Genomic DNA, 12,949 nt, shown 5'->3' on the forward strand with positions numbered 1-12,949 from the left:
ATCCAGTTAGGCAGCTTGATTCCTTTGGCATTGAGAGAAACAAAGGAAAGTGGACATGCTTTTCAGACTATGGCTATTATGTCTCATTCAACCATGTAAAAGTGTTGAAAGGAACCCCCTTTGAAAAAAAAATTCATGGAAAGAGAATGAAAGATTCAAATAAAGAGATTAAAACAGAGATCACCCTTCAGTATGCTCACACAAGCTCAGATGTAAACACAAGACAAACACACAGTCACATACACACAACGCACCAATCATCATTCATTCATTCATTCATTGAGTGCAGGTGTGGATGTGAGGTCGATGTCTTCCTGTGCATGCAGTGCAGCGCTGCACGATCAGCTACTACTAGTACCACGAATCATTAGTCTGCTGATACGGCTGGAGGGAGGACGTGTGCTGTTGTATTCATGATTCTTTACTCTTCATCACAACCCCTCGCAATCAAAACCACCTGCACTCTGCATCACGTGTACTACGGAATCTACAAATCAAACAAAATATGACTTTTCATCAGTGCGCATGAGATTACATGAAATAGTGGCCCTTTGTGTTGACTAGGAGATGGATGTAGCGTAATGATGGAAGCTTTGAGCCTTGGATGATGTAAGTATCACAGCTTTCTCGCAGCAGGATTTGTGGTTAGAGCATATATAAGAGCTGTCTATGAAGGGATAAAACTTGCGGTGTCAAATGAATCCTTTTGCATTCAAGGAATTCAAGGAGAGCCGGCCATTGCAGCTACATTATTGTTCTTTCAAGTCTCCCATTTCTATATTGATAATGGGCAATTATGTTTGACGGATATTACATGTCGTTGCTGCATGTAAATCTGTACATCATTTAAAACGGACTCTTCAATCTTCCCTCTTGAAGCTGTGTAGTCAAATGTGTGAGGAATAACTGATCAACCGATCAACCACTTGGATTTCTTATCTTGGAATAATTGCATCTATGGCTGTAATTTGATGTTGTCTTCATTAGAATTTTCAAACCCTGGAAATCTTGGAAGTTAATAGAGAAATTGTATATTGATTCTCAAAATGTATCATCCTTCGTGTACCTCAACACATTCATCAATTTTGCTCTGTAATCCCTAACATCCGCACACCACTCGCGTGTCTGGCGCTATCAGACCCTCCAGAGCTGAGCAGAGGTGGCTTGGAAGCAACAATTAGCTAGTGTCCTATCTTCCTTTCTTTGCTCTGAAAACACACTTCCTAACTTAAAGAAAATAGACTCTGAAGAAAAGGATAATTCTATAAGAGAGGTGATGACCTGACACTGACCTGAGGCTTACCCCTGACCGTTAAGACCCTACCCAAAATCTGGATGCGTAATCATGCTCTCGTCCCCGATCACCCCGAAGCGTCGGACTCTGGTTCCGCTTGGAAATGTAAGTTGATCCCTATAGCCAATCCTTGACCAAGATTCTCTCCTTGTTTGATTTCAATGAGCGATGATATTGTGCTAATTTTAGTCTCATTTGACCTTCTTTTTGGTAATCTTTTTCAAATAGTGCAATTCCTGTTTTGAACTTGAGTAACAACAGAATTTCATTATTTCCATTTTGGATACATTACTTTACAGTAAGTTCTGAATAGTCTTCAGATTTTTTAAAGCTTACCTATTTGTCTTTCTTCATCAGCTCTCTTTTTTTTGTCCCATGAAATTGTCTCCCAAAACAATTATTACAAATTTTAGTTAACCACTGAAAGTAATCCATTTCCGTTCTTCATAAAAACAGGAGCTTTTGCATTTCTTGAAAAAATATACAATCACTACCATACAACAGAAATGATTTGACATTACAAATTTGATAGTTTTTTTAGATTTTTTTAACATTATAATTAATACTGTGAGGTATAACTGTAAAACAAGTGTTAATGATTATTTAGGATTATGACATAGGCCTAATATACTTCCAAATATTGATAAAATATTTTATGTATTCACAAAGTAAAAAAAAAATAGGCCCAAATAGAGTCTATAGACTATGACCATCCACAGACCAACACTTATCAAACTACTGTAGAAATCTATTACTTCCAATTGAAAGCAAATAAACTAAAACATTGTTTATCAGTGGGATTTTGTGATGTAGATAACCTCTCAACCCAAGTTCATTGGTATTTACAAGTCAAGGAATTGATCTTATTTTTCACATCTAAATAAACATGGAGACTGTTTTGATGTTCAGTAATGTCTCCTATGGGCAAAGAAGTTAAATCATCAAGAAGATCAGTTTCACAATAATCTCAGATTATTTAAATTTCTGGAGAGTATATCTATCAAGGGGGTTGCTTGTTTTGATTTATCTATATTTTTATTTTCCTAGAAGACAATCTCTTGTAACCAAATTTTCCATTATAGTTGCTGAAATTGTGAAAATGGACTGAATCAAGAATATTGAACTTGACAGCTAGTTAGCTAATTTGAATTAAAAACAAATACATAAAAACCTAATAAAATCAAGGATTAAGCATATTCAAATATCTTTTGTTATTACTGCATTATATTTTGTTGAGGCAGCATATCATTATTTATTGTTTGGCTGAAGCATAATTAAGAAGTACAACTTTAACAAGTAAAACTTCTTTGAAATTGAAGAAGGTTAAGATAACATTGAGTATATCTCATGTCTCCAAACAGTGACTGTTTGCACTTTTTGAACTTCATGTACTTTCCCCTTGAAAATCATTGTGTAATTGGCATTTTGCAGACAATCGGGAAAGGTCATGTTGATTATTAATAAAATAAAAGCAGTCTATTTATGTTTTGACATCTTATGTCTGAATTTATGTTACTTTCTCATATTTCTTGTAAATTTTAAGTACAATAGACCCAACCCAGTTTTCTTCTTTTTACTGTTCTGTTATTCTATCGTTTTTGAAGGCTAGATATTGTTATCTAGAGCATTCAAGCTCAAATTCACATTCCTACTTATTTTTCTTCTTGACACAATGGTTGTATATCAGCGACTTTGAAAGAAAAACAAGTTCATATTCAAATGATAAATTTCAACTGCCATTGAGGAATGGTTATTAACCAGTCTGATGTGCTTATTTTGAACCTGCATTTGATTATTGAGCCATTTAACTTTGTTCTCAATCTCAACACACTCAAAACATGCATTTGATTTTTTTTTTAATTGAATTTAAATGCAACTCTTTTTGCTATCGGCCCCTGTTGCCATGGCAATGTCGATTCTATCTTCAAAGTGAAGTCAAAAGAAGGAACCACACTTCAAGGATCATGATGATGGGGATCTACAAATTCTACACCACATACCCCAGTAACAACAATACATGATGACACAGAATAATTGAAAAGAAGAGCATCTTATCCTATAGAGTAGAACTGATCCTAATCTGTGCACTGAGCTAATCCTACACTCATCATTGAACAATTGTTCATATGGCTTCTTAAGCCTCAGTCACATTGGTGACAAACTGACTCCATACTGACCAAATCGCATGGGGCAGTTTTGTTGGTGTGACCGAGGCAGTGTAGTAGACTATGGACAGACTTAAATGCTTAATTCTCAATCTCATGTTAAGATATGGAGCAATATGAAAGTCTGCATAGTTGGAAGCTGCATAGGTAGGGGTCAAACCAGTTTAGTGACCACATCTCAACGAAGGGAATTTTTTCTATTTCATTTGAATATATGGTTTATCCTTTTAGAAATTAGCAAGAAATGAAGAAACAAGATGAAAAAAAGAAAGATTTTTGATGAATTGAATACACTCTGATAATGGATGGTTGAATGAAGTATACTGATGTAGGTTAGAGTATTTATCTAGCCAAACTAGAACACTGAGAGATGATATACATCCATCTAACATTACACATACAAGAATATTTTAAAGATAAACACATCAAATATTATGGAATTACGCGTCTTTAAGCTAGTACCATGCACCATTGTTCACACATCTTCTATTAATAATAAATGAACCAATTAGAAGCACACTGCTGATAAACACGTCATTGGAGCAAGCTGAGGATTGTTTTCTTTTTACTTGATATTTGACATGTCATTGAAATTATTAGTCTATGACTGCTTTCAGCCATTTGCAATTTTAAATGAAGTAGAAATAATGGTAATGTTTCAGTATATTATTATACAAATTATCATTATCATGTATGCAATTATTTATAATACACAATGCATCTATAGAGAAATGTGTATGGAGAGATTAATATGATCAATGCTCCATGCATATCATTATAGCAAACATGTGACTCATCACTTATCTCACTTCTTTGATTTTATCAAGCTAATGGAATTCAATTCAGTTGTCTCTTTATTCAATCGAATATGCAAAACATGGGAAATTAATGCATTCTTCATATTTTATTATTGTGGGAAATGTCAATTAAAGCTGTGTTTATAGGTACCGATTATAAGGATATTAGTTGCATTTTGAATGAGGATGTAAAACTTCATGGTTTAATAAACATTTTAAATCAGTTATTTGAATTCAAAGGCTTAATTAAATGAAGGATGCACTCCTTGTTTAATATATATTATAATTTAGACTATAATCATGTCTGATTTCTCTCTTCAACTCATTTTGGAAGAATGTGCGTTTTATTATTGCAAACACAATACATCATGGCGATGTTGGTTTTGTTTGCCCAAAGTCACCATAGCCCATACAAACGTGTTTAAACAGCGGCACAAAATAGGCCAAATATATGGTCAGCAAGAGGAGTATGAAAAGGTCAGCTGTGCTGTTCCCTAGGTTTTCTCATGCTTGGTTTGCATTGACTTGTCATATCTTTGAATGAATCTTAGAAGCTATTTATCATAAATATTATAATCATTTATTTAGTCAGTCCAAAGTATTATGTGCCATGAAAGATTAGGGTTAGACTGCAAAACTTAATTGCCTAGTGAGCGTACTGAAAGACAAATAGGCTTTTAAAAATACATGATTTTTACCTTTTGTTTTTTTGTGTGTTTTCTTTTTTTGGGAGGTGATGAATCATTTTGAGTTATCCTTTTTTTCTCCTTGATCATTCTTAAAGAAATTATATGTTTTGTATGAATCATAACTCCAATATTAGAATAAAATCTTATTCTACATGTCTTTTGATACTGATCCAAACGCACCAAGTTATTATACTTTTGGATTTTTGTTTTGATAATACTTTTTAATTAAAATCATACTAAAAACTTGATTGAGGGCTTTTAAGACAAATTATTATTGGAAACATATGTCTTTGTTTCACAAAGTTTTTATAGATCATGTTTCCCCCAGGGGCCGCGATAGAATTAACTGACTTTTTAAACTATTTTTAAGTCTCTACTCGAGGTGATGGAACTATGTACTGTTGGCTGTATATCAATTTGTAGCAATGTTTTCATTTTGTCATGGGCTTGAACATAAGTCAGTATTATTCCATGGCAAGGTAATGAAATATATATCTTTTGTATTTAAACTCTTAAGCTAGCTGTTTGAGAGCTTTTATTTAATTTGGTCGTCAACTACTCAACTTGTCACATTTTCCACAAATTTTCTGCAGTTTTACTTAATATAATTCCGATACAAATTTGAAAAAGTTTTGGATAAAAGCTTCAAAATGGATGACCTGAGAAATTAGAGTCAGGTTCAACACTAATACAGCACCGATAATGATCTACACACTGTGAATCTAATTTTACAGGTCATAGAAATAGTTACATTGCTAGAAGGGTTTAAGACCTGAACGGAATAAAGGGATTTACATTATGATGAACTCAAGTTATTATTCCATGTTTTTCTTTGAGAAGAGAGTATTGTCATAATTTTTTATTAGTATCAAGTCTCTGACTTATGATTCCCTCAAAATGAATTGTTGCAGTGGATATGATAAATGACATCCGTTACTTTTCAATACTGTGGTTGGTATAATTGTCTCATAATCTTTAATATTAAAAAAATGAAACGTTAGCAGTTTGCTTCCATATGAAAAATTGTTGATTTTTATCTGTTTGACTTAGAAATATGTAGCTATGTCTTTAAAATGTACCAGTTCTGTATTTTGGTAGGAAATTGTCCTGGCAACATACCCCCCCCCCCCCCCTTAGTATAATGCAACATGGAGAATTAGATAACAAAGTGATAAAACTCTTGACCAATTTGTCTTTGAATTTTCTCATTTCTTATTTTCAAAGATATACACTGTATGTGTGTTTTATTGTTATATGAAAAGACATGTATTATAGCTCTCTACTAGGTATATACTGAATTACATCAGAACAGAATTCAAGTTGTGGGGAAGGTGAACACAATCATTGTAAGGTTTCAACTAGATCATGTTATTAAGAAAAAAAAATATTATAATGAAAAAGTCGTGTGGAGCAGATATGTTTGCTCCTGTGATTCCCTTACATAAATGATATAGGAATTACTAGGAGAAACATTTTTGGACCGACCATTAGCATGAATGCATTGTGTTTGCAGTGCATGCGATTCAAGTAATACAGAGTTAAATGCTGATCATTTTGGTGATCATTTTGGTGATTTCCTAATGTTCCAGCATACCCTTAGTATTAGGTGCAATAAAATAAACAGTTTCCGATCACTTTGAAACATATTTTACTGAGAATTTAATCTCAGTTCTTTTCATTATCTTTTGAAAAGTATGATTTGTAGGAGTGTAAATGAGCCATGCAGTCAAAGGTGTTTTTTTTCTGGTGGTTCCAGGGATCTTTAGCTACATGATGATTGTACAGACCTTTGATCTTTACTGCATACTATTTTATTTGAGGATCATGCTCTGATAATCTCACATATCAACACCAAGTGAAATGTTATTTACTTCCACACATACATCGCAGCCATAAACACTCAACATATATTTTCAGGTAAATCATGTAGGCTATCTTACAGCCATTACGAGCCATTTCAAAATGAGCTGTTCCATATGGCTGTTGTTTTAAGTCCTGTATGAATCAGAGTATCCGTCCAATAATTGAATAATGACCCTTGTCCTCTGTTTCTTTGGTCTTGAGCATCTTTGTTTCTTATTGCCCTGCCTCTGGTGTTGAGCATCTTTGTTTCTTATTGCTCTGCCTATTAGGGAAAATTGAAAGTTGGTTTCATATTCTGAAACATTCTCCAGATCTATCTATACCTTACTAACATTTTCAAATAATCAGTTTGCATTTTATTTTAGCAAGAATCTTATTTGGTGTGTTTTATAGCTGCATTAAAAATTGTTTCTTCTTTTTCATTACTTAGTTTCCATTTTATATACCTACATCATTATGCAATCAAGGTTAAATGCTGGATGGTTATTGATAAAGCACAAATATTACTTGTTTATCTAATCTATATTGATTTCTGATTATAGCGAAAAAGATGTAGATCTGTCCATTCATGGGTCCTTGGTCCATTGTAAATTTGGCCTTGGATTTGTGATATCTGTAGATCAGTGAGACACTACATTACTTTATATCTGTAATGACCTGAATTTAACTTATTAGTTCTAAACTCTTAAGTGTTAATTTTAATATTAAAGTTTTCTAGAGTTTGCAACTAGATGCATATATTTTCCACAAATAAGATTTGATATTAGAAGGAGCTTATTTATTCAATATTCCACATGGGCATTGACTGACATCAATGTTTTTCACAGACTGACCACCAGTGATATCTGTCACCTTTCATAGGTCATGAAGGTCAAACTCCATTGGGTATATTTAATACACTAATTTAATCAGGTCAAGCAATTAGAAAATAAGTGTGCAGCTGTTAATCACTGAGTGCTTTGTTTGATGTTATTTTCACAAATTAATTACTTCATAGTCACAGAAAGTTAGGATGGAAGTTACATTTCAAACAGCTGAAGTCCAAATTTAAACTTTTTCTTGCAGATCACACTCTCTTTTTATTGTAAAATAAAGATATTCACCTTTATACCATTTTCATAACATTTTGCTTTATAGAGCTGCAACAAGGGGGCTTTGAAAAATCAAGTTAAGTACAAGGTGCCCACGTGTTGGGAGTTTCCTAAGTAACCATAAGTTCCTTTTCTTTTCTCATTACTTAGTAAAACAAAGATTGAGCAGAAATATAATATAGAAAATATTTTTATTTTTTTTAATGATTCTGTATTAGATTGCGTAATTCATCTTGTTCATCCATAATTGACCTCAAAATCAAACATGCCTATCTTGCATAAGGTATGTTTATGAAAAAATTAGGTTCTTTACCATACCCTTTTAATGTTTAAGTTGGTCATTAATATAAAGTAATTTACAGTCGTGAAACCTGATAGGAACAAAAGAAAAGCATTGTTTCAATGAAGTCTAGTTTGCACTAAACAGGGAATCGTAACTAGGAATTCACTTCATGGGGGATTATGTACAGTATATTAATGTATTCATGCTGCACCCGTAACATTTTTGTGCATTTTCAAATTTTGGGTCATAGAATGCAGATTAGTGTTTGCCTGATTGTGTGGATGGTTGTGTTTGTGATGTGAACCTCGTTAGTAAAGCTGGTAGTTTATATGTACCTCCATGATGGACAAACCTCAGAACCACTCGCTAGTTAGCTAATTGATGGTCAAAATCCATACCAATTAATGAAGCCAGGGACAAATGATGAGAGAGAAGGCTAACACTCTCACAGCAGTCCTCTAAAATAATTGCTATCCATTTCAACTTATAATGAAGTCCACTTTTCACAACCTTGATATGATAGTAAAATGCCAGGGTAAAATGTTTGCTGTGTTCACACGTAAAGATCAGGGCCTTTTGAAAAAAAGTTATATTTAAATGTAATTCAATGATTTTAGTGTGGCATTCGATTGCAACTCTTTCTGCATCAGGGATATAATGAAATGCTACAGCGATAAAATTGATTATTTTGCATCTGAATACTGACTAATGAAACCATTGACCAATAAAATATCAAAGGCCCTACATCTATAACAAAGCTACAGTCTGATCATTGTTTTCAACTCCAACCCAATCATGATTTTAGACCTTAATGTATTGGGATAATCATGGAACTGTATTTCTGCACAGAGCTTGATAGGAGCATGTGCAGAAGCTAACACCGCCAACTTGCAGTGTTAAATTGCATGTTTATTACAATGCTTATTCAGAGAGTCTATAAATGAAATATGACGTTTCTTTATTGAAGAAGAATCTAACAAAAGATGGACATTTTTTGTATGAACAGACTGCTCCTGTGGCTCCATAACCAAGACCTTGTTTGAGTTGTTTCCATAACCAACAATAATTAGTTACCTTCATACAGATATTTATATAATGAACTTGATGGATGCGGACTATGGGTCAAGGATATTGACTATCTTTCTATTATTCAAAGTGTAAATACGATAGCCTGTTGATTTAATGGTCATTTTTGGCTTTCTATTCAAGTGACATCTCATTGGGATGTGGTAAGATAAGTTTGCACCATTAATTATTGATTGATAGTCCAAGTGATTTTTATGTAGGCCTATACAGTGTCGCTGCATAGTGCAAGAAATAAGAACTTTTTTATAAAGAACTTGCAAGCAAACACACTGCCTTTGAATTGGATATATATCTATTGATATCAAAGCAATCTGTTGGATGCAATGATAATTTTTATTTTTCCTGAGCCTTGATTTAATTTTCTCTTTTAAAAGATCCTTGTATATTTATGAAGGTTGCATATCCCTGTGCAAGACATATTCTCTAATTACCTTTTCTTTCAATCACTTGCTTCATATCTTGATTAGAAAGCTATCTTCCTTGTTAACCTTTAAATTCCCAATTCTGCAGCCATCCACCCCCTTATACTTGTGGGGTATATATATATATATATATATATATATATATATATATATGTATATATACATACATATATATAGTATACATGCCCTAGATACTTAAGCAATGCATTCTTTACAAAGCATTCATTTGGATGCTAACAAAACACTGGCAGACCATATTTTTGTTGATATATATATATTATCATTCTGCAATATAAAATATGCACCTGCAAAATTCTCAATTCCATATTTTGTTTATAATTGATAAGGATATGCACTTTATTCTATGAGCAAAATAATATGACCAAGGTGTTATAATCAGGACTCGTTTGTAGGGCATTATACAACTCACAGCAAGTCTAGCTTGGAGCCCATATTACTGCAGATCGCCCCCCCCCCCCCCCACAGGAGGTGTGTGGTGAAGTTGAAGTGAATTCAATCATTCTATGGTCACATGCTGCTTGAGCATATGATAGGTCATCTGGCATGAACATTCCTGCTCTAGTGAAAACCAATCATAGTTTCCTTATGAATCTAACCACAACCATGAAAAAAAATTGAATAAATGAATTTGTTTCACAATAATTGAATGAACACTCACTTTCATTATCATTCATGACCTAATACACTGGTGGAATTGATATTTACATGATCATTATTGAAAATGATGATTATCATATTTAGTTTTGTTTACTGCATTTTGGTTACAGGCAAATTAAAGATAATAAAATGAAGGTAGTGACATGTGCCAGCATTGTGCAGTTTCTGTGCCTTGTTCTCCATCCAGCCTATCTACCAATGTACACACACTGCATCATTGTTACCCCCCTTGCTTTACAAATGAATCCTGACAGCACTTCATGTGTGCTGTCTAATCCACTTCATATTTGATGCAATTTACCTGCCTTATTTCAAAGCCATCAGCATGACAGACTGCAGTACAAGTTGTTTATATATCGACAGACACCAGGAACAAGTGCCTTTGTAGTTCAGATTGTAAAACAATATGAGTCAGTTTCTAAATCACTGAGCAATTAGCCACTTTCCTCCTTTGTTAAACAGTGCAGAGCTTTGATCCTAATGAATATGAAGCCTGAACTAATTAGAGCTTGCCGGTAGAGGACCAGAATGAATCAATGTGTTGTACTGGTATTACTTCTCTATTGTATTGATTTACAAATATGCTTTTCACACTACATTTCCCTAACCCCATACTATCCTTAACCCCGGACTACCCTTAACCCTGGACTACCCTTAACCCCATACTATCTTTTTTTGGTTTCACACTGTCTTTCTTAACCCCATACTATTTGCATAGCCCGGGTTAACGCCTTAACCCGGGCTATCGCACAGCTCATGAATATTGATGATTTTGCCATACAGAGCGTGATTAACATGCAATTTCTGTGATTGGCTAATGCCTAGCCCCACTCTTCCTTAGCCCAGTTTCGTTTCACACTGCATCTCTTAGCACCGCAATGGTGATGCTAGCACCGCAATTAGCCGGCTAACCCTGCTTTTTTTGCAGGGCAAGATAGTACCGTACTATTTACCGTGCTAGCCCACTTTGCTAAAATGTAGTGTGAAAACGAAGTGGGCTAAGCTTAACCCTGGGAAATATGTGCAGTGTGAAAAGCATACATGTGTAAGACAGTGCAGACTTTGTCATATCCCCTACATTGCTTTTTCATTTTCCTTGTTGTGTGTTTGAAATGGTATTAATGAGTTTCTGTAACAGCTTTTCTGACACAAATTTAGATTTGAACCAATTTGCTGCATTTGAATAACTTGATTTTTCATATATTTTGGCAGAATGATTTTATAATCATGATAAACATATTTTTATAGCGCCATTTCCATATTGGTATTAAAAAATGCTCAAGATGCTTTAAGGAGGCAGAGATGGAAGGAAAATGAGAGAGAGAGAGATAGAGGAAAAGAGATAGAGATAGACAGACCGAGCTGTCATTCAATCGCATGTTGAAACAAAAAGGACTTCAGTTCGCTTTTTTTACAAATTATTGTTGAGATAGAATGCACATTTTAAGAGCACTTGTAGAAGACACAAGGATTTAGTAGTTGGTGTAATATCATTTCGAAACAAAGCTCATTGATTACTAGCATGTATAATAAATAATTCATCATTGCCAATAATTGTCTTTAATGGCTATTACAAGTTTAATGAGGTGATTATTGGATGGCAATTAAGACAGTATTGAAATAATTGTGAACTTATGATAAGGTTGTAGATTAGCATGAGAATTCACTGATGATTCAAAATCTCATTATTGACTAATTAAATGGACTCAGGGTGAAATGTACTTGGAATGGAAGAGGTGGAAACTTAGTCTTGAAATGATCAAGTATAAACTGAGTTCCCTTTCCTTTATCATAAACAGAATATTTAATTGATGATTTTACCAGGACACCTTGCTCTCAATGTAGGCCTGAAAAAAAAATGGTTTCAAGTGGCTTCGGAAAAAGAAAAATTGTGCGAAAAGGTGCATCTAGAAGCATTAATGCAAGGCAGATATAGTGATAGATTGTCTATTCTTACCAAAGGGAATGAAATATTAGCTACAATCATGCCGTGTTGATCATAATTCATTATAATACAAAGTCTGTATTCTCATATGATTGAAATCTGTGAAAACAAAACCTTTTTATTCAATTTTTATATTGTGAATTTTGGATATGTTTCTTGATACTTTCTGTATTTCTGCATCAAAAGCTACTAGATATACTTACAAATACAGTTGATATAGAGGAAAGGCTGAGTCAGCTATTATGAAGTGGACAGAGGCACAGATATATTTTTATTTTTTAAGAATATAATTTTAACCACTGGATTAATAATGAAGAAACGTCATATCATATACTTTTATTTTAGAGCGCCATACTTTCTTCACATGTTTAGTTCCATTTCAGTTTAAATAAACCTCTGTCCTTATGGTGATGTATGAACACATTAATTTCATCTGTCATAGACCCTATCTTTCAAACTTTTCCAGCATTCCCCATACTTTCATCACTTTGGTTCGACCCATTTGTCTCAGATTTCTGCTTGCTGTGAAAACAGCACATTTTAGAGGCAAAACTAGACTTACATCCTTGAATCAAATAGTGGACATTGACCCCCCCCCCCCCCCCCATCTCTCAGGAAGTTTTCTTCTATTTTTGT

At 33.8% G+C, this 12,949-nt stretch overlaps 1 protein-coding gene across 1 annotated transcript in view; it reads left to right on the plus strand.

Annotated features, from left to right (window-relative positions):
* The first annotated feature begins 265 nt into the window (after window positions 1-265).
* LOC129264616 (nesprin-1-like) overlaps window positions 266-12,949 on the plus strand; it is a 79,078-nt gene continuing 66,394 nt past the window's right edge. Inside the window, exon 1 of the mRNA XM_064102409.1 lies at window positions 266-1,399. Within this exon, the coding sequence (XP_063958479.1) occupies window positions 1,346-1,399 (54 nt within the window). The 5' untranslated portion in view covers window positions 266-1,345. The remainder of the gene's footprint in view (window positions 1,400-12,949) is intronic.

Source organism: Lytechinus pictus, chromosome 7, assembly GCF_037042905.1.
Source record: "Lytechinus pictus isolate F3 Inbred chromosome 7, Lp3.0, whole genome shotgun sequence".
NCBI classification, from domain to species: domain Eukaryota; kingdom Metazoa; phylum Echinodermata; class Echinoidea; order Temnopleuroida; family Toxopneustidae; genus Lytechinus; species Lytechinus pictus.